Source organism: Glycine max, chromosome 4, assembly GCF_000004515.6.
Source record: "Glycine max cultivar Williams 82 chromosome 4, Glycine_max_v4.0, whole genome shotgun sequence".
NCBI lineage: Eukaryota > Viridiplantae > Streptophyta > Magnoliopsida > Fabales > Fabaceae > Glycine > Glycine max.
The window spans coordinates 7,492,945-7,516,368 of record NC_016091.4 but is presented as its reverse complement, the minus strand read 5'-3'; the positions used below and the strand labels follow the sequence as shown (position 1 = coordinate 7,516,368).

General features: G+C 31.8%; 3 protein-coding genes across 6 annotated transcripts; all 3 read left to right on the top strand.

Moving 5' to 3' along the window:
- Window positions 1–3,774: 3,774 nt before the first annotated feature.
- LOC100776901 (inositol-tetrakisphosphate 1-kinase 3) lies at window positions 3,775–9,160 on the top strand. Of its 4 annotated transcripts, none has more exons than XM_003522679.5 (10): window positions 3,775–4,283; window positions 4,818–4,899; window positions 5,096–5,128; window positions 6,540–6,660; window positions 6,772–6,864; window positions 7,101–7,220; window positions 7,310–7,486; window positions 8,007–8,062; window positions 8,149–8,233; window positions 8,637–9,160. In XM_003522679.5, the coding sequence occupies exons 1-10, from the start codon at window positions 4,069–4,071 to the stop codon at window positions 8,717–8,719; spliced, it is 1,065 nt and encodes a 354-aa protein (XP_003522727.1). In that variant the 5' UTR covers window positions 3,775–4,068; the 3' UTR covers window positions 8,720–9,160. The 4 variants fall into 4 exon arrangements, with proteins under 4 accessions (XP_003522727.1, XP_014630034.1, XP_040870817.1 ...); XM_041014883.1 differs by lacking the exon at window positions 3,775–4,283 and adding an exon at window positions 5,322–5,427 and having other exon boundaries at window positions 4,823–4,899; window positions 6,548–6,660; XM_006578185.4 differs by lacking the exon at window positions 3,775–4,283 and adding an exon at window positions 5,322–5,427 and having other exon boundaries at window positions 4,823–4,899.
- A 1,983-nt stretch (window positions 9,161–11,143) lies between these two features.
- LOC100784751 (piRNA biogenesis protein EXD1) lies at window positions 11,144–12,499 on the top strand. The gene has a single exon (XM_003523712.5). The coding sequence runs from the start codon at window positions 11,350–11,352 to the stop codon at window positions 12,331–12,333; it is 984 nt and encodes a 327-aa protein (XP_003523760.1). The 5' UTR covers window positions 11,144–11,349; the 3' UTR covers window positions 12,334–12,499.
- A 5,267-nt stretch (window positions 12,500–17,766) lies between these two features.
- On the top strand, window positions 17,767–20,013 carry LOC100775992 (uncharacterized). The gene is made up of 2 exons (XM_003522677.5): window positions 17,767–18,647; window positions 18,984–20,013. Exons 1-2 carry the CDS (start codon window positions 18,025–18,027, stop codon window positions 19,732–19,734), a joined length of 1,374 nt encoding a protein of 457 aa, XP_003522725.1. The 5' UTR covers window positions 17,767–18,024; the 3' UTR covers window positions 19,735–20,013.
- Window positions 20,014–23,424: the final 3,411 nt, after the last annotated feature.

Sequence of the window (23,424 nt, the reverse complement as noted above, 5' to 3'; positions counted from 1 at the left end):
AGCACCATAAAAATAGTTTAATTAATTAAAATATAACAAATACATAAATTAATATATGCAAAATTAAAAATTTGGTCAAAATTGTACTACTAAGCCAAAATTAAGGGAAAAATAGGAAATCAAAATCAGATAAAAATTAAAAAGAAAAAAAATACATTTTAACCAAATAATAATAACTTAATTACTCAAACTTTTTACTACTAAGCCGGTCTTAATGACTAAACTTTTTTATTTGAGTCATATTATACTGAAAATTAATAATTTCAATTCCATTCACATGTTTTTTTAATCAAATATATATATTATAATACAAGTAAATTTTGTTCTAGGTAGACATAATTATTAAAGATAACAAAACTTTTTCTTTGGTTATTTGATATGGATGCTTATTTAATACTCGAATTTGTTACAAGTAAGTAAATTGAAAGGGATAAAGTTATAGTACTATTCTTTCTATATGAAATTTATACTTCAAATCTTTTAGGCTTGCAAGTTGCAAGGTAAATAGATTTTTTTTTCTATTTCTTGTTTTTATTATCAAAAAAGAGAAAAAAAAAATACTTTAATAGATAAAATATAGAGTAGTTCCATTTCCTCTCTAACATCCGTTAGTCTTCATGCGATAATTAAAACTTAAAAAAAAACCCATTTCTAAAGTAATGTTCTCTCATTCAAATATTAAACCATGTATCTTTTTTTTTTATTTAAGGTTAAATTTAGTTTATTATATTTTAGTATTTTTTTATTTAAATATATTAAGTTTTAAAAAATTTATTTTGATTCCTTATATCTTTTTAAGTTTTAATGTATTCTTTTCTTTTAATTTTCGTTAGTAAATATTAGTGGTCTATTAATTTTTAAATAATTAATTTAAAATAGTGCAACTAAAAATCGAAATAAGATCCAAAATCATTATCACAACATTAGATATTAAGCTTTTCTTTATCATTGGGACCTAATCTTTATGATCTATGTTGGTGCTGGATCGCCATGTGATTATGGGATGACATAATAGTGTTGTTTGATGGATGAATATTGTAAATCTGATTAATTTGTTGATGACGACGGCAATGTTAATGAGACAATAAATTTGAGTAAAATGTATTTGCAGAAGACGATGATGAAGATTAGAAAAGTAAATAGTTGAATCCATTTTAAAAAAATACTAGCATCTTACATGTTATTATTTTAAATTAATTAATTTAAAATTAACGACATACTAATATTTATCAACGAAGAAATGATAAAAATAAAAATTTCAAAAATATAAATTGAAAATATAAAAAATCAAAATAAATTTTTAAAACTTAATGTAACAAAATAAAACAAAAATAACATCTATCCTTAATTTAATTATTGAATCACGTATCTTTATCGCAACCAGACACTTCTTACTAAGTTACTATTGCATTTATTCTTATGATTTGCTGCATGTACAGAGAAATTCGATGAATAAAGAAAAACTAACAATTTAAAAACTTTCTGAAATCAACTAATTTTGGTGCGGAACATTCCGTTACGGATTAATATGCTTATGCTCGTGCTTTTCTGGATAGATAATAATGGGAATCTCCCATGGTTTTGGCCTATCTTCTTTTTTAGTGATCATTCTTGAAATAATGATATACACACTTATAATATTATATAGTATATATTTTTTATTATTTAATTATAATTGGGATTTTTTAAAACTATTTGAGAGTTTATTTTTTTATTTTTATTAATGTAAAAAAAAACAAGTAATCAATTAATTAAATTAAAAAATTCTTCAAACATAACTTTTAAAATAATCATTACAAAATCTAATTATTATTAATTACTTATGACTAAATAATAATATAAAAAATATTTACACTGTCAAAATATTCTGACGTTGACATTCTAACCAATGTGCTAAGTTTATATATATATATATATTCTTCATTGATTCATTGAAAGGAGTGTGCTTTATTTATTTATTCAAGTCCTCTAAAGTACAAGGGGTAATCAAAACTAGTTATTGTTGTTAATTAAAATTTATGTATATTTAATTATAAATAATAAAGTTGTTAAAAACGTTAGACAATTATTTTTTAATCAAAAACTGTAAAATGTAATTACTTTATCCTCATAAATACGCATTCTCGTTTCAAAGAAGTTAAATTGCTTTTTTATAATAAAAAAGGACCGACAATTATCTGGTTTGAGGACAATACTTATAAAAAAATTAATGTTTTAATTGCTCTTAGTTATATAAAAAAGTATGGAGTAATAGATACTTACAATCTTAAAAACTATAATTTTTATTCTTTAAAAATACTAGTATATATTTTAGTTTGTGAGATTGATTTGAAGTTTCCGGTGCAACATAAGTTTGGTAATGTATAGGGCTATTTAGTTAAGGCAAGTCCTTTTTTAAGGTTTGAATTTTTTTTTTTACTGGAAAAAAGGTTTTAATTATTTTTTAATACATAAAATTTTATCAAGATTTTTGTATTAAACATGTAAATAAATTAACTGGTAAATTGTTTTTAAATAAGTTATAGACTTATATTTGTATGTCAGATAATATAGTTAAATCTTAAATAAATTAACAAGTACGCATATGTTATAGAAAAAGATTAAAATAACTATATATTATTAATATATTACAATAAAAAACTAATACAATTAACAATTTTAACACAAATTAACGTGAATATGATTTTTTACTAACTTCTAATCGTTTGAGTATGTGTTATTAAAATTATATTTTTCCATTCATTCCCTTAATTTTGTTTTCCTTTTTTTTTTATAAAATGTTAAATTAAGGATCTTCATAAAAGTGATTACAATGAAATAATGTATAATTTATTTTTGATAAAATTTTAGTTATTATTTCATTTAGATTTTGTTATGTACCTTGATTTATAATGTTCTTAAAATCGGTAGAAGTACTCGGGGTGAACTGATGAATGGAATCGAATCCATTTTAATAAAAATATTTTTTAAACATTTTAATACAATATCCTAGTAATATTGAAAAAAATCATGATGTGTATAAAAATTAATAATAATAAAAAATAAATTTTACTTAAAATGTCATAAGTTATAATACTTTTTTAAAAAATCAAAATCCCGTTGTTTTGAAAGTTTTTTTTAAAGTTTTAAGCGAAATTGGTTAACCCACCAATTTTCGACCGATTCAATGGTTTTGAGCCAATTTAAAGACCCATCAATTTTTGGAAAAAAATTAAATGGGAAACATGCCCTGTGTTCTTTCGATCAAACCGGTTAATCCGATTCGAGTTCAAAACAATGCTAATTTATTTATATAAACTTCTTTGACTTCAGGAGAATAATATTGTCATACTTAATTTTATAGTTGTATTAAATATTGATGATATTCAATTATCTTTTATTATTTGTTAATTTTTTGATAGCTCTTTTTTCTTACTATTAACAAATAAGTCCTATATCATGAACATTTGAATTGATTTTAATTTTTTTTCAATATTATAAAAAAATAATTAAATTATTGATTTAATTTTTTATATAATAAAAAAATTTGTTCCTGAAAATTTACCCGTGCATACTAAATTATTTCAAATAAAGTAAAATTCAACTCTTAAAACTGAATATAGTTGATTAAAAAATTTAAACTTCAATAAATATAAGCTAAATTAAAGTGGATAGAAATAAAAACCATAGAGTCCGGATAAAGTGCAATAATAATTCTCACTCACTCACTCACTCACAGGGTCAGCCCCACAGGCCATAACACAAGAAGCGCAGCGTGATTCTAACGCGTGGAATGATCAAAATTTCATTTCAACATCGTTAGTACTATCTTCAGTTTTCTACAGCTCAGCATCACACAATCCCTCTCTCTATATATACCCCCGTTGCGGTCCCTCTTCTTTTCATGTTCACTCCCAGTCTCTCTGCAATTCCAAATCTCTCTTCTTTCTCAGCCAAGCATTTCCCCCTTTTTCGTTTCGAATCTCCCCTTAGACAACACCGATTTCGCCTTCTTCTTTCTCTTTAAACTTTAGGCTCGCTAGGGTTAGGGTTAGGGTTAGGGTTAGGTTTTCGGTGAGGCGAGAGAGTATGAGGTTGAGGGAGGACTTGCCGTGTAAAAACGATGACGTTTGTGAGAAAGAGGAAGTGATGATAGAGAATGATGTAACCGTGGCCCAAAATCATTGGTGTCCCGTCGTGAATGCGGGCTTTTCTTCGCCCAAGAGAGTCGTTGTGGTTGGTTACGCTCTTACCACTAAAAAGATTAAGAGCTTTTTGCAGCCTAAGCTTGAAGGTTTAGCTAGGTAATTCAACACGCCATTCCTTTCATAATCGCAAACCAAAACCGCTAATTAAATTAAATTCATCATATCTTGTTCCGATCTTAATTTCTTTTTCGAAGAAAAATAATAATTAACCGAGATCGTTTCTATTTGGACGAGAGAATTTTCATGTATGGTTGTTTTCAATTTTCAATTTCAATTAACGAGGTTCTTCCAACACGCGTCGTTTTCATTAGGCTGGCGAGAAAGCGAAAGAAAATATATGTGATACTCAGAGAATCTGTGTTGAGAATGGGAAGATATTTTACCATTTTTGTTCTTGTTTTTTCGGGAATTATAGGAACCCGTGCTCTTTCTGATAAACATAAAAGTTTTGTTGATGGAAACGTTGATTTGCCTAACAGCCTCACAAATTCTGAATACCTTCTTTGTTTTCTAGTGTCGTCCCTGATTTTATGGTTCAATAATGTTGAGTTGTCATTTTACTTTGTAACTGTGACCGTGTTCCGGTACTCGGTTTGTTACTGAGTTCAATTTTTACGAATTTTCGTGCAGGAACAAGGGAATACTATTCGTGGCTGTTGACCACAATAGGCCTCTTTCAGATCAAGGTCCTTTTGATATTGTCTTGCATAAGGTTATAATTTCCGCTGCCCTGAGTTTCCTCGTTCTCTCTCTCAAAATTACTTCAATACTGCTTGTTACCCACTGTTAACTCATAAATCATTCAATATATTGTGTTAACTGTTTGCAGTTCCATGTCACATGCTCTAATGATACTTGTTCTGTTTAATTGCGACTGATTCTTCCATTTTTTTTCTTGGAAAATGCAGTTATCAGGGAAAGAGTGGCGCCAGGTTCTTGAGGTTGGTCCACCCACCCACCCCTTTTTCAGCACGTGTTTTTAGTGTGTTGATCAATCCAATCATAATAATTATATGCTTGCTGCTTGTGTTGTGTCTATGCTTTTGATTCTAACTGGGATGAAAAAAAAAGAAAACATTGGAAAGGCTGGTCAACGACTAGCTTTTTTAACTTGCTGCCTGGCATAATTTGCAGAGTGATTATTCCTATCTCTCATTAAACAGTAGTTGAGGTCGAGGCCTCAAGGTTCCTGCAAGGGAGGATGTTACTACTTTCATGGCCTTCTAGCTGATTTTGTCAGGTTTTATTTGGCAAATCTCTTCAAAAGATTTTTCCTTTTGAACTCGATTAAGTAGGTTCATTTCTCCTGGGTGCAAGGATAGACTTGTGGCTGGTTATAAGAGAAAGATGACTTACCACTTTATTAGTTGCGTTCTTAGCTTCTTATATTGCAATCTTTTATGCTGTAGTGTTTGCTGTACTTCTTAACGGGATATAGGAATTATAGTGACCTAACTTTGCAAGTTACTACTCTAACTTTTCTGATCAATGGACATAAATTGTGGTGACTATCTCATGCATTTCATTTGATAATAATGCTTCCCGATCTATGATAATACTCCTCAACTGTACTGTAAACACAGATTTGCTGTACCCTCCAAAATATTGTGTCTACAAGTCTACTACTAATTATATGAGTTTATAGCAAGTTCTGCATCTGATTGAAAGAAACGACAATCTTCCATAATAATTACCTGAGCTGTAATAATAGCTACTTTTCCTGCTGTGCTCTCGTTACTAATTAAATGATTCTGTATTTTGATCTTTGTCTTTTATGTTGGAATTTTGAGAAGTATACCTGCAATATAGAAAACTCTTATATTAGAAAAGCTGACAGATGCAAGAGTTTTGCATTAACATTTTAACTTTACTGATTTGTTGCAAGTAGGTCTTTTATCATTTTCCTCAAAGCTTGATTTTCTGGATGATATGCTTTCTATTTTGGTTCAAATATCATTTATGCTTAAAATTCAACCCATAGTTTACAGAGTAGTTGTTGTGGGACTTGTATGAATTGGTACTTTCCTATTTACAATATAGATGGGGACCCATTTCCCTGATATCTTAGTCAAATTAAAAGTTATAAATTCATTCTGTAAGGTCTTCTTAGTAATTTGCTTAAGTCACTATTTCATGATTATATATTAAAATTCATGATTCTATGAATGAGAGTGGAAACAAGATGCCCTCTATGTTCTGTACTCGGATTTTATTGCAGTGTGTTATTCTTTAGGAGAAAAGCAATTTTGGATCCTGTTTGGATTTATTTGCAGTTTATTCTATGTAATTTTATAATATACAGAGAACTGGTAACCTCTTTTTCTTAGTTTCTAACTCCTGTATATATTTTAGGATTATAGGCTGTCACATCCGGAAGTTACTGTTCTGGATCCTCCAGATGCCATACAACATTTACGCAACCGGCAGTATATGCTTCAGGCTGTTGCGGATATGAACCTTTCTGATTCCTATGGTAATTTTTGGCTCTCCACCTTGATTATAAGTCTACTCAGTGATGCTGTACGTTCAACCATGTTGAGTTATTAATAGCTAATGAATTTTATCATATTAATTATCCATGCAGGCACTGTTGGTGTTCCTCGGCAATTAGTTATCAAGAGAGACGCATTAGCCATCCCAGAGTTGGTCAACAAAGCTGGCTTGACTTTACCCCTTGGTATGTATATGTTGGTTTTTCAACTACTTTTAGATGCTGCGGTTATGCGATTTCTCAGAGCATGGATGCATGGACATTTATTGTTACGAGGGTTGTGTTTTTGAGGCAAAGTCATTAGAACTTATGAAAATAGGCATGGTAATCCCATCTTATTTTGTGTCTGATCAGATTACTTAATTTGGTAATGCTTAATTTGAACTTTCCTTCTTATGTTTGCAACTTCAAAATCATTTTAGTTGCAAAGCCACTAGTTGCCGATGGAAGTGCAAAGTCCCATGAATTATCCCTTGCTTATGAGCATTTTTCCCTTCAAAATCTTGAACCTCCTCTTGTGCTCCAGGAGTTTGTCAACCATGGTAAGCAATTGCTGCCTATTTATACATTTTTTACTCTTAAATGTCTAGGAGCCAATCATGATACACATGCTATTTTATTTCTGGCGTAGGAGGTGTTCTCTTCAAGGTTTATATAGTTGGTGATGCTATAAAGGTTGTAAGGCGGTTTTCGTTACCTGATGTTAGCAACTGGGAACTCTCCAAAGATGCTGGTATATATCGCTTTCCAAGGGTTTCTTGTGCTGCAGCTTCTGCGGATGATGCAGATCTGGATCCTACTGTTGCCGGTAAGTTTGTATTCTTGACCAAAAGCTTTCTATAGACCTTTACTTTTTCAAACTTAAAACAGGTTTTCTCATTCTCCCCCCTCGGGAAGGGGAAAATAGCATCCTTAGAAACCAGGTCCTGTCCCTGCCATTCACAAACATAAGAAAAACTAGTTCCTGGTTGGTTCTCCTGGGTTGATAATCTCATTAATTCAAAAACACTTTTAGTTTCTTGTCATAGTTCTCATACTATCATTTTGTGTCAATCTATTTTAAACAAATTGCTATTTCATAACTTGTTTGACTATATATTTCAATTTTAAACAAATCTCTATTTTGTCCTGCCTATAATATATGGGTTGGGTGGTGATCCAACTTTGACAATTGGAAATCTAAGCTCAACTGATTAGGTTATTAGTGCATTCACTTATGGATGGTTATAGAAAGGGTTTGCAGTATGGGTTCTTCTGCAGTTTGTCAGTCCTTCATGATTCACTGTCTTTTAGTCTCCTCATTTTCTTCATCATTTTTCTCCTTGCAGAGCTTCCTCCAAGACCTTTACTAGAGAAACTGGCTAAGGAGCTTCGATGGCGATTGGTAACTAGCTCATTCTTTGGTTCAAGGTGTCATGTTATTGATACAAGGACTATAATTATGCTTCTTTGTCATATTCTTATTTCTAGGGTCTTCGCCTATTCAACCTGGATATTATCCGTGAGTATGGAACAAGAGATCACTTTTACGTCATTGACATAAACTACTTCCCTGGTAAGACGATATATTGAAGATCTTGTTTACTTAAATCCCATATCACACTAATAGAGAGTATGCCAGGTTATTTGGTATGCCCAATGAGATTTCACCTGTGTTGACAAGAGTATATGTCAGAAGAGTTCGTTTATAAAAATTTCTTTTGATATTCTACTTTGAGTTGACATATAATCCTCTCACCTTCCCATCATCATCTCAAAAAAAAAAAAAAAAAAAATCTTTCACCTTCCTATCTGGTATTTGTATGACTTTCTTTTACTTGTTAACACAATGTTAAGTCTTCAATCTTGTGAGAATATTAACAGTTGCCTTTGAAATTGGTATTAAAAATATTAAGAGTTCATCTAATTTTGTATGACTTTCGTTTAAAACTTCTGTATTGGTTTTAAAATTGTTGCAGGGTATGGCAAAATGCCAGAATATGAACACATATTTACAGACTTCCTGTTGAGCCTGGGGCAGGGGAATTACAAGAAAAAATAGGCTAAAGTAACTCTTTCCAGCCCTTTGATTTATGTGCCTCTCATAACGTAAGCCCGTTCGCCTCTCAGTATGAAGCTCAAAACTATGGCTGTTGGAAAGTATCTTAGAAAGCATTAGTGATAATAACATCAACTATAAAGACTTAATGTTTCGTGAACTTCGACCTGTACAGAAAAACTGTTAGTATTTTGTTGTGCGGGAACTTTCTGCTGTCCTTCCAAAGTAACAAAATGTTGTTTCAAATCCTGAAGTTCTATAGCTGGGTAGCTTGATGACCGAAGGGGTCAAGTCTGCAATTTGAAGGATTTGTATTCGCCCCGCAATGGATGTTGATATGACCATGTTGGATAAGTTGAAGGATTTCAAATGTACTGACCGTTCTTTGCTGTATATATGGCATAAATTCTTGACAGTAGGAATCTAAAGCAGATTTTCGTCAAAGTACATCTTTTTATCTTTGATATTTCTTTCGTGTTCTATATTTTGGTTACCATTATCTCAGCAGCAGAGAATATGTCGAACAAGTCAGGAACACCTTGCTTTGCGTATTAACTATAACGATCTATATAAGCTCGCGCATGTCTATTCAATTTTTCCGTTCCATTGGTTTGTGGTAGAAATTAGGATGCACAACATAAGGGAAGGTAAAAGGGAAATCTTCTGAGATAATTAAAAGTTGTTTGGTTCCATTGAGAGGAGGGAACCGATGGATGAGATTTTGATTAAACATTAATGCTTAATCAAAAATTAATTGAGAAGAGAAGAAGGGGGAAAGTAACTATTTTCTTTTTCTTTTTCTGAGACGGAAAGTAACAATTTTAACGGCGAATAGGTAAATAGCTATTTGTTTGGTTTACAAGGGGGGAAGGATTTTATAAAATAATTTATTTTGTATCTTTTAAAGAATAAGAATATTTTAGTCATTGAAGTTGGATGAAAAAAATAAATTATTCTTATTCTTGTAAAGTTGTTATTTGGTTCCCTCAAATCAAATATTTGAGAAAAAACATTTCCTTCTAAATGTCTTAAATTCAACTATTTTCCATCTAAATTCTTTCAATTATTGGAGGGAAGTAAAAGTTACATGAATTTTTTCTTTCATTTCCCAAAAAAGATTTCCATGATTGGTGCCATCTCCTATGTAGAATAAACAGAATCATAGGAGAGAGCTTAGGTAAATGAGGCAATTGTCAAAGGGAATCTTCAATAAGAGATCTTAATTTAAGATTTTAATCATCTTTTTGGTAGATTGCATGGTGTGTTATATTGATTTTTTAAATTTTTTTACTCTAATAATAAATATAATTTTGAGATAATAAATTATTTTTTTAAACCCTCACTATTCCTCCAGTTCTCCTTTTTGCTTTCTCTCACACTCCTCCACCCCTCACACTTCACCACACCACCCACCCCCACCATTTCTCCCTTCGTGAACTCCATCACCACCATCTGCTCCCTCCACGAACCTCACCATCCTCATCTACCTCCACCCCAAAACCCCACCCTCACCCTCTCCTACCTCTGCTTTGCGACCACCATCTCTATTCTCATCAACAACATGCAGAGGCAGATTTGGTACTCATCAATCCAAATTTGTCCTTTTTTTATTTTATTTTTATAGGTTTTGTTGTTCATCTCCTCTCCTCCCTTTCCTTCCATTTTTTCCCTTCATGGTAGTTGCTATCCACGGGTCTGTTGGGCAAAGAGACAAACAATTTTTTTTTTTTTGGAAGCAATACGGATTTTGGTGGTTCTTGTGGAAGAACCAGATCTCTACGTGAAGATTTGAGATTTGGCTGTTAACTCCAATAGTAAATCTTAGAAAGATCGAATCTTGAAATTAAGATTAAGATCTCCTTCCAAGAATCACTGTTGGAGATGACATAGGCCTAGTATGGGTGATAAGTTGAACTTATTATTATGATTTTTTAAGCAATAAATACATAAAATCATAGTAAAATAACTGGTGGGTTAGGACACACAAGTCATCTTGAGTTTTTAATCCATGACGAAAAAAAAATCAATAAAATTTAACCCTGCATTTGTAAATATAAGGTAATTTTTGATAAAAACTAAAATACATTTTACAGAAGCACTGCCTTTGAATACTCAAGAATTTATTCTGTTCAAATTTGACGAATTTAAATAATATAATTATAATATTTGAAAACTAAATTTAGGATCCCGTCAAAATAAGTGAAATTTTCAGAATTCATATTGAGCACTCTTCTATCTATTATTAACTTCATCTTTTCTTTTCATGTGAGGCCTTAGGCAAACGAGGTTGACTAAGCACTCTTCTATCTATTACTAATTTCAAAGAATTTTATATCTTTAATAACTTTACTTATTATGAATTTTAGTAATAAATTTTGTTAAAATTACTTCTTCATTGAGTTTTCTTTTCATTTGAAATTAAAATTTTGTTATTTACACATAAATTACTATTAATTTATTTGCAGTCTCTTGCCATTTTGATTGTTAATTAATTTTCGTTCATAGTCTTAGGGTGAATGTTAGTATATATATATATAGTTAGTTGTGTCAGTACTTAAATTGTATAACTAACCAACTAATTCTGTTAGTCAGTTAGTTACACTTTCACTCTGAATCGATAAGAATTCACAAACATGGCTTCTTCTTCTTCTTCTTCCTCCTCTCTTCCTAATCTTCATCCATCACATCGTGCTGAAGTACGCATCGTGACGAAGGCGTCTGAACTCCCCGCTGCATTTCTTGCACCCTCCCCGTCGTCGAAGCTGGTGATCGGTTTCGACAACGAGGGCGTGAAACTGGGCCGCGATGGCACTCTCTGCGTGATGCAGCTGGCGTTCGACGACGCCATATACATCGTGGACACCATCGAAGGCGAAGAGAATCTCGTAATGAAAGCTTGCAAGGCGGCGCTGGAGTCCGAACACGTGACAAAGGTGATCCACGACTGCAAACGCGACAGCGAGGCCTTGTACTTCCAGTTCGGCATCAGGCTAAACAACGTGGTGGACACGCAGATCGCGTACTCGCTCATAGAGTCGCAAGAGCAAGGAAAGAAGGTAAACGACTACATCTCCTTCGTCGACCTTCTCGCAGATCCGCGTTACTGCGGCGTAGCGTATCCGGAGAAGGAAGAGGTTCGCTTAATCCTGAAAAGGAACACCGAGTTTTGGAGAGAGAGACCGTTGACCGAGTATAAGTTGAATGCTGCTGCTGCTGATGTTCGTTATCTTATACACATTTACCACAAGATGATGGAGAAGCTGAGTGAGAAATCTTTATGGTATCTTGCGGTTCGTGGTGGATTGTATTGCCGGTGTTTCTGCGGGAACGCTGAGAATTGGCCACCTCTGGCTCCGGAAGCGCTGAAAGATGAGAACGGAAAGGGACCGGAGGAAGAAAGGATTTGGGTGTTGGATATTCCGGCGGGAGGGTGGGCGAGAGAAGTTATTGGGGACGGAGGGATAACAATTAGGAATCTTAGGAAGGCCAGCGATGCAGAAATCCACATTGTTGAAAGGCCACCGGATGACAAGGCCTTCATCATCGGAACAGAGAAGGAGGCCAAGAAAGCCATGGCTATGGTACGTGGTGTCTGGGAACATTCCGAAATCAGTTAGCTAGTTGCCTTACCTTCTCTTTCAACCTAACTTTTCTATAGCTTTCTAATACATATTGGCTTCAAGGATATGCTGTTGCTACTAGTTTGTTTTTTGTTTTTGTTGATATGTGAACAACACACATGTGATGTGACATACGTATGATTCAATGTTTAATTCCATCAAATTTAGTATTCCCCAATGTACAATTTTTTGTTGGAACTAGAACACAATTAGAGATATAGTTCATAACATACATGTTTGTATTGAAAATATATTAGTACTTGATTTGTTTACTTTTTATAATGATATATTTGATTTGAAATATATTCGAGTATGACTTACTTTGAAAGAAAGAAGCTATGTATAACAAAAGAGAAAAGGAAAATCATATCGTGTATATATATATAATGAGGAAAATAGTCTCTTGTAAATAATACTTGTATAATTTAGACTGACAAAAGAATTTGCTTTGCTGAAATATGGGGTATACTTTAGAGGATAATATGATTTATAAGTGTATTTTCCTTTCTAAACTGGAATCTCAGACCATAGTTTGAAGGTTTCCGCAGTTGCTTATGTAAGTTTGTAGGATTTTCAATAAAATATGTTCACAATTTCTTTGCCAAAGTCCCAATGGTAATAAATCAGGGCAGGTAATGTAAAGCTAGTATAAATTTAAAACTAGAATCTATAATATAAAAATAATGTTTTAATAATATTGTATCAGGTAATGAAGATGATTATTTATTTTAATCATCATAATATCTTCTTCATTTGCAATTATAATATCATAATATTTTGAGGTAACCCACATGGAAAGTGGAAACTCATCTATTTCAAACATCTCATTAGTAGTTATCCGTTTCTTTTATCTTTCTTTCTATTATTATTATTATTATCTCTCTTGTATTTATTCACGCACAAAATAGAGGTAAAGAAGGTTGCAAAATGTTTCTAAAGTGCGTCCGTCGTCGGAATCTAAAAATTGATGTATTTTAATCCAATTCTCACACAAGCAATTAGTGTGCGAAATAATAATTTGATTGGCTAACGCATGCTAATAAAGAACAAATGATGAAGATGGTTTGATTTAAGATGAAATACAAACCGGAATGACAGAAGAAGAGTAGCAAGCAAACAAACAAGAAAAAATGAAAGAGAGTGACTAGACAGTGGCTTTGCGGTTTCTATCCCATGCCTGCGTCTTCATGTGATGCGCCGTCGACGAACACACTATCCTCAATCCAATTCCCATTGGCGCCATCAACATGCTTGAAACCCACCACATCTTCCTTCTCTGCTCTCTCATCCCTCTCCATAACCTTCAGGAACTGCCTGGCATCCAACACTTTTTCAAAATATTGAAAATGTCTTTTGTTATTTTTAGTTACAAATAGCATATTAATTTTTTTTTATTTTTGCAGTACTCTTTTTTTTTTTTCCATAAAACCACACTCCTTTTAATATAACTTGTTTTGGTTAGCGTTCTTTTGTGAATCTTTGTTATCATCGGTGGTGTACATGCGTTGTTTATAGATATACGATTAAGTTCGGTGGTTTTTCGTTGCCGGAAAAGAAGAAATGTGTATTAAAAAAATTCAAAACATATGGATTGGTAATCCATATAAACCATACGGATTGTCAATGTGAATGTTTTGAATTTTATTTTAAATTATAATTTTTTATACATTATTTTATTTAAAATTTTTGATAATTAAACAAATTTGATATTTAACTGGATGTTGTATTTAGATGTCTATTACAGTAATTAATAATTAAATAAGTTAGATATTTAATTAAATGATGTATTTGGATATTTATTACAATGATTGAAAATTAAACAAATATGATATTTAATTGAATGATATATTTAGATGTTTATTACATCAATTGATAATTAAATAAATTTGATATTTTTTTATATATGTAAATTTTTATTAAACCTATGATTTTTATTTACAATTTATACATGTAAATAAATTAATTATTAGATAAAAATTAATTATCATAAAATTTATTATGTAAATTTACATGTATATTAAATATATATTAAAAAATTTAATATTATATATAGCAATATTAATTATTTATAACATAATTAGTCTATTAACTCAATTAATTAGAGTGTTGTGCTAATAATGAAAGGTATAAGTTTGATTTTTGCTTGGACCATTAATTTTAAATTAATTCAAAAATTATATTTTTGAAAAAAGAAATTCTCTTACGGATTAGTAATTCATATTGAGCCTATAGATTGTCAATCTATAAGTCTCATACGTATTGTGCTTACAAAAGGGTAAAACCGATATTTCACACATTATGCTGTATGCACCAGCAAAAATACTAGGTGGCCCTAGCAGTTCCTAACCATTCACTACCAGGCCCAAATCATTTTGCTTTCTCTTTCTGGGCCACTGTTACTCTTTTTGGGCTTTTCCTTTTAATAAATTACACGAGGCTGCGAACACAGTTTGATTCGATACTAACCTAAAATAATACTTTGTGTTGGCGATGATAGATTAAAATTAAAACAAAAAAAGAAAGAAGCATTACTTTTATTTCTTTTGGAACAATAAAACACGCGTGTGCTAGAGATTTCTTTTTTCATAAGTATATGATGGAGAATTAATTATGATGCCAACAACCATTCCAATTGATATACATTATTAGCGTAAAAAAAAATTGCACAATCAATCAATAAAAAATCACCACCAATATTAAAATATTTGTGATATTGAGATGCTGATATATAATTACTCTTATACAAGTCTCTTTTTTGGTGAGGTGCTAATTCTCTCCTTGCTTCAAACCTTCACTTTCGTTAGCCGAGACCAAATTGATCTAAATCATTTCCTCCATCTGCTGGGGAAAAAGAAAAACATTTTGCCAAATAAAATTGTTTATGATGAAAACTTACATGCACAAGAAAAAAAGGTGTTTTAGAAGTAATGACATCATTTCCTTTTTCTGAATTTCAAGTTAGTTAACAGAGAAACAAAGTAAGGAAAAAGAATCCTAGCAAACCATTAAAATATCTCAAGTATGGTGTCTATTCGATAACTTTATATGTGTTGAGTGTTGACTAATACCATTGCAATAAATAAAAATATAAGTCTGCCTTTCTGGTCATTTAGGAGATGATTTTGAAGGTAGTTTGCCGAATGGCCGCTTTGTATCCTCGAAGGAGAGGATTGTAGTGATTTTTTAAACTTGTAATCCCTAACACTTACTAGAAAACAAACTTAGTAGTTGGTATCGTGTCATCATTCATACGCTTTCCGTTCTTTAATTCGTGTCTAGATAGTTAAACAAACATTAATTTACCTTGTCCGTTAATTCATTAGCTGTTATCATTAATGTTTAAAAGGGGCGCAACCAAACAAAACCCACTTAATTACGGAACATGGCCACAGAAACACGAAGACGTCCTTTGTTACTGATTAGTGTCTGTTTGATATCGGGTTTAGGGTTCAGAATTGATTTTTCATATATTTTTACATATTTAAATTCATATTAAAAAAATTCATAATTAATTCTAAATCCAAAATTAATTATGAGTTAAAATTTTTTGAATAGATTCTACGATAAATCTAAAAAATTTGTAATGAATTTTACTTCATAAAACATTTTTATCAAAACATTTTTTAATTAAAATCAATTTTATCAACATCCACGTATACACTAAATCTCATATTCAAAATCAGACCTATGAGTTATTTCTTTGAGCAAAAATTAACATGCATGTAGACCTTTCTTTTACTCTTGTCAATTGCCATGCTACTTTGCCTCTTGGAAAGTAAGTAATTAGTAAACATTAGACCACATATATTAGTTAATATATTTTATATGACAAAAATAACGTTTCAATGTTTTAAATTCATTGGGAAAAAAAAGTGATGATAACATATTTTTTAACACATTTCTTTATACAAATGATTAAAATATGTTAAAAATTATAAAATTAAGAAAAAATATCATTAAATAATATGTGAGATTCATTCAATTTTAACCAATAAAAAATAATGTATTAAAGAGTGTAATTTCAACATTATTTCTCCTGTTGAGAAATTAAATGGTTCAAACTATCCTACCTGCGACATCACTTTATGAATTAGTGTGTCGGGTTGCAAATCTCATATCACCATGACAAGAGATTCTGTACTTGTTGATCATGCACAATAAGAAAATATAGATGTTTAACTGTGCAGTGTTGATAAGTCCACTTTTCACCCTCTCTTAAGGCCAAGAAGGAACTACAAAATCACAACACTTTCTTTATGACTCTGGCTCTTTATGGTTGCCCCTGGCTATCACATTTGCCTCTTCCATAATTCTTCATATTCTACCAAAATATATTATTAAGGTCCCTACTCTTTCAATAGTGGACACAATTGTCCCTGCTTCACAAAGCAATAACTCTAGATAAGTTTTATTTAAAGAATATATATGTAACAACAATAATAATCAATGGGTTAATGGGTCGGGTTGATGAGTATAAAAATTGAAACCCATGACTAAATCCACACATAAGTAAATTTGAATAGATTAAGTTAAGTTTAAACATTTAAAAATTCAATTTAAGGTGATTGTGTCAGTTTAAATTAATTTTGGTTCATAAGTGACTCAGACTCGTTAACATTTTTAGTATGATCTATTTATAAAAATATTATATTTAGGCTGTAAGCCCTTAACACACTACCCGACCTATTTTTATTTTTATTTATCGTAAATGATGACAAAAAAAAAAACAAAAAAGAGTGTAAAAAAAGTGAATGTGGATGAGCATTGAGTGAGGAATTAAAAAAGTGATGAATTGACAATTTATGTATGCACACTCATGCATGAGAGTACTTAAAATGTGTTTTTATTTCTTGTCTTCTAAGATATACAATGTTTGAGAGGAAAATACTAATGTATATGGTGAATGAGAGAATCTAGGATTTTTATGTAATGTGTAAGGGACTTTATAATGTTAAGTAATGAAAAAAAGGTATAGAAAAATATGTGATTATTAATTTTATATTACATTAAAAAAATAATTTATATTATTTTAGTTAAATTTATGATTAATTTTTCTTATTTTTAGTTCCTAAACATGATATTATTATTAATGTTGTATTGATGATGTCACATGAGTTGACACCAACATGGCATTGACATATTTATGAAATTATAAGAAAGAAGAATAAAAAGACAAAAACTTAAAAATTCAAAAACAAACTTAAAGGAACAAAAATTCAAAAAGCGTATTATTAAGTATATTAAAAATATATTTAAATTTTATATTAATATTATTAAAAAGTTACACTGAACCGTGTAATTTTTTTAATGGAAAATTATAAAAGCTAATACTTTGATGACTGAAGAGAAAAATGGAAAGAAGGAGGTTTGGGGATATTGGATTCTTTAATAACGTGCACTGTTGCAGCCATAAACTCCACGTGTGTTGTGGCAGTAGGCAACAAGAGCAACGAAGGGCAATTGGGGAATTTAGAATGATTAAAAAATGGATAAAAAGAAAAAGAGGAAAATCGAAAAATCCAACGGGCAGTGTAACCGGTAAGAGAAGGTATTGTATGAGTGGAGCCCAGCGAAGAAGAGAGCCAACTGTACCCAGCTGTATCCCACCCTTTATGTTCTTCAACCAACTAACACACTTACACTTGTTCCTTCCAACTTCCATTAGCATTACCTTCTTTCCCTCCCGCCATGGATCCTTGCCCTTTCTCCAGACTCACCGTTCGCAACCTCGCCCTCAAAATTCCCGTCGCTTCCAAACCCGCGCGCTCCGTTGTTCATCCTTCTTCTTCTCCCTGTTTCTGCAAAATCCAGCTCAAGAATTTTCCTCTTCAATCCGCCGTCGTTCCCTTCATTCCTCCGGATTCCCTCTTCCCTGACTCCCTGGTCCATCCTATCGCTGCTACTTTCCACCTCAGCAAGTCCGATCTCGACAAGCTCGCCGGCAAATCCATCTTCTCCGCCAAGCTCTGCCTCAAAATCTCTATCTACACCGGCCGTCGCGGCTCCACCTGCGGCGTCAGCTCCGGGAGACTCCTCGGCAGAGTTTCCGTTCCCTTGGATCTCACCGGAACGGTAGCCAAAACCACAGTGTTCCACAATGGATGGATTAGGATAGGAAAAGACGCCAAAGGCTCTTCCGCTCAGTTCCATTTGAATGTTAAAGCCGAACCCGATCCTCGATTCGTCTTCCAGTTCGACGGCGAACCTGAATGCAGTCCTCAGGTTTTCCAGATCCAAGGCAACATTTCACAACCTGTCTTCACCTGCAAGTTCAGTTTCAGAAACAACGGCGACCGAAATCACCGTTCCAGGTTAGCTCTCTTCACCTCTCACACCATTATTTTAACCTAGAATTAGATTCTATTTGAATTACACTAGTTGCTACTATTAGGTGCTTTACTCTTTATAGACAAGGAAAATTGAAAATCCAAAGTTGAATTGAATATATTATCACTTTAATAGAAGTTTGAATGTGATTGCTTCTGAATTAAACAGAATTTGGTTGGTTAATTGGTTTTAGGAGTGGTTCAGTTTAGGAAATTAGGAGTCAATTTGAGGGATTTGGATTTCCAAGGGTATAACCGTTTCTGCTATGTTAGCGTGGTGTGTTTCGCGTGTTAACGATGTGGTTATTCTGTTTCGTTCAGGTCGTTACAGTCGGAACCGGGAGGTTCTAGAAGTTGGTTGAGTTCGTTCGGAAGCGAGCGCGAGCGACCGGGGAAGGAACGCAAGGGATGGTCCATAACGGTTCACGATCTTTCCGGTTCACCGGTGGCCGCAGCTTCTATGGTCACGCCTTTCGTCGCTTCGCCCGGTTCGGACCGGGTGAGCTGCTCCAACCCTGGTTCGTGGCTAATTCTTCGCCCGAGCGACGGCACGTGGAAGCCATGGGGGAGGCTCGAGGCGTGGCGCGAGCGCGGCGGCTCCGACGGCCTCGGCTACCGCTTCGAGCTCATACCGGACACCAACGGCGGCATGAGCGCCGCCGGTATAGTGCTTGCGGAATCCACGCTGAGCTCCAACAAAGGAGGGAAGTTCGTCATCGATTTGAGTTGCCGCAACGCCGTTAACGGTAGCGGAAATGGTGGATCTAATGGCCGTGCGACGCCGGGGAGCGCGACTTCACCGGCGTGCAGCCCGAGGAGTAGTGGAGATTATGGATACGGTCTCTGGCCTTATTGTATGTATAGAGGTTTTGTGATGTCGGCGAGCGTGGAGGGTGAGGGGAGGTGCAGCAAGCCTACTGTGGAGGTGAGCGTGCCGCACGTGAATTGCACGGAGGATGCGGCGGCGTTTGTGGCTTTAGCGGCTGCCGTTGATCTGAGCGTGGATGCGTGCAGGCTTTTCTCTCAACGGCTGAGGAAGGAGCTGTGCCAGCAGCTGGATTTGCTTGGCTGATTCCGCTGGTTTTCTTTGTCGTTTCGTGTTTTGCCCCCTGTCGTTTGGTTTAAATTTTTTTTTTTAGTGGGGTTGTTCATTTTGAGTGAGAGGCATTTTACTAACTAACAAACAATTTACAGGCTGTACAGAGGAAGGAGAGTATTAGAGTGGGCGCTGTGTATTCACGTGTGGCTTTTTCATTGATTTTTCTCTCTCTTTTTTTTCATCAGTTATGGGAAATCAAGAAAAAGCTTTTTTTGCTTTAAATATTTTTTATAGCAGGACTCCACTGCTGCACATTCGTGTTTATGTTTTTTTTTTTTTTTTTTTTCTGTATCTTTCATTGTTTTGGGTTATTTAAACTTGTAAATGGTAGTCTCTGAACATATTGCTTTTTTTATTTTTAAATTCAGTGAACATATTGCTTTGTGTATTAAAAACTGACAACCCATTAGTATTTCTGTAGTAGTACTAAGTTAAGTCGATATTTTATTCTTTGCCAAGTTGTTTAGAATTCAAGTGTTTTAATGAAAGTCATAAATGTTCCGTAATCAATTATAGTTGAAAAGAGAACGCCTAACTCTATAAAGTAAATGGATATTTAATAAAATTAAACTGATTGTTTAATCAATCTATAAAATAAGTTCATTATTACACCTTTTAAATGGAGTATATTTCTTCCTTTTAAATTGTACTCTGCCTTCTATGGTTTTTATGTATTTTTGGTAATATTTTTAAAAATTAAGATGTTTATTTGCAGCATTGTCTTTGTTTATTATTATTGTATGTAAAGAAAAATATTAAATGTTTCAATTTTTTAATAAATCTAATTTTTGTTAAAAAGTTCATTTCAACAATTTGTATAATTAATAAAAAATTTAAGAAGTTTGCATCATTTATAAGATAAGTAATGAGATGGGGAAGTGGATATTTTATTTAAGCTGTTTTAAATATATAAATTATATTTTAAATTCATAATAAATAATTTAAATTATGAGTTTTATTATTAAAAATTTCACTTAAAAATTATTTAAATTCAATTTAGATATAGATAAAGGTCAATTGAAGAAAATACTGAAGACAGTTAAGAATATTAAATAGATAAATAAAAATAATTGGAGATAGTTGAGACGAATTTCATAGTAAGGTTATGATGGATAAAATTAGTTATAAAGTAAGCTTATTAAATTATAAGTTTTTGATAAAACTAGTTTATAGAGTAATTAAAAAATATAAAATAACATAAAATTAATAATATTATGATTTATTTAAAAATAATAATAAATAAATAAAATAAATGTATTGAGGATAAAAAAATAATTATAAATTACTAAAATAATCTTCTTCAACTAGTAAAAATAATCAAAAGTTAATTGAAATCTCTAATCAAACATAACCTTAGGAATAAAATATTTTTCCAAACAATGTAGGAATAATACATGAAATGCATACTTTAAAGAAGAAATATTTAAAATGTCTGAGTAAGAAGAGTGAAAGTCTCTATCTTTTTTATTCTAGTTTATAATGTAAAAATATTTTTTGATCTAAATTTAAAGAATTTAATTTTCATGTATTACAATTGTGACGGTAAAGATTTTGATAATAGAACATTGTTACCCATAAATGATAATTTAAAATCAAATTCATTTTAAAATTTTGTATAATACAAAAAATTTAGCTAGAATAGAACATCGTTACCCAAGAGGTGCAGTGGAAGAATTAGACCAAGCTAAAGTGCCGATCAATTTTAATTCCGGGTTAATAATAAAAGGTGTTAGATTGAGTAATGTGGATGATAGCTGTAACGCAGTGGTGTTGCTGCTGCTGCGTGCAGGCTGAAATTCAGTTCCGGCGTGCTTTAAGGGAGGTAATTATATACAAAGTGAGAAATTAGGCACATAATCATATGAGTCATGGGATTAATAATTACGCAAATTATATTCATGGATTTCAAAAATGGGATTCTCTTGTTGCACGAGCGCCAGCGAATGAATTTAAACAATAGAGTATTATTCTATCATAGACAATTAACAAATCGTCAAGATTTAAAATAAAATTAGTATCAGAGTCATAGATGATTATATTCTATTGAGTTCGGTAATAAAATATTTTTAGAATATTAATTATGAAATAAAAATAAAATATTTTTATTGTATATATTATAAGAAAACATGAAAAATACTACAAATAACATAATTTTTTTTTATCTTTTAATAAAAATATTTATCCTTTACATTTGTTGACTAATATTCTTAAGATACTTATTATTAACATTTGTCATGATAACACCAAAAGCTAAAAAGGATTGATGGTGTGGAAAAATAGAAAAAATAAACCATTGTTAGTATTTATTAATGGGGTAGAGAGAGGGTACTACTGACAGTGTCTGAATAATGAGAACTTACACAGACATTGTTATTTTGGCAGTGCTTTGGGTAATAGGTTAGGTCACCAGATTTAACAGACTTTTATTGGAAAGTGAAGAGGGATTCGGAGTAATGGTTAAAGAACTTCACTGACCGAGCAAAGCAGAAGAAAAGAACGTGATCACACGACGACTCACGCTCCACACATTAGCACCCACGCTCCACTCTTGACTAGGTCATGTGCTTTACCTGGCCTCTGCCATGTTACCAATTTTCGTATTTTTCACTATTGTAATTTTGAATCTCATTATTCTATGATTTTAATTCTTTAATACATTTTTCTATAAAAAAATATTTTAAACTTTTGACGTATTATCCTCATTTTTTTTCTCTCATTTTTCTTGTATATATTTTTTTAGAAACACGATGAAAAAGTCCTATTAGGAAGCATAAAACTATAACAAGTGACAAAACTTTTCTTCTAATACACAGTATTTCAGTTTGACATTGTTAATTAAGATGGAACATCAATTGATTCATACTTTCAGAGTTTTTTTTTTTCTTTTAGTTTAACCCACATGTATATGTCCTAGAGATAATTATGAATGACAACACTTTACTACTTTCAAAGTATTTCAGGTACTTGTACATTAAACTCGAAATTATATGTTAAGATAAAACAACTCATATTAATTAATACACTCGTTCAATGGTACACTTTTGATGGTTTGTATATAAAACACTCAATTTTTCATCGTCGATAAAAATTTCTGGAAACTCATCAAGTAAATTGTTTTAAACATTTATTTAATTTACTCAAATCCTATGAATTAAAGATTTAAAGTACGTAGTATTAGATTTGTATTGGATTGTATAGACATTAGACACCTCTATAAAATTTTTTATGTATTCCATATTTACTATTGTACTATATCTACGACTAAAATATAAGGAAAAAAAATCTCTATGTGAGGATTAAAATATAAGTAAATTTTATCATATTTATTTATTTATTTATTTATTTAATGATATCATCTTTAAAGTATTCTTTATTTAATTAGAATTTTGTTTTCAACAATATTTTCTTTTATTATCTTATGCAATTGAATATAATGTGTACTTTACTAAATGAATTACTTTTTTTGAATGAGTTTATCAACATTAATGATGTATTTTTAATTAACCTGATTAACTTTTTTCTTATATTTCATTCCGAAAAAAGTGATGCATCGCTTTGATCACGGTATTGTATTTTCAGTGGTCTATTTAAAATTATAAATTACTTTTTACTTTTCTTTATATGTTTTCATTCCACACTACCATGTTCATTGGCTGCATGCAT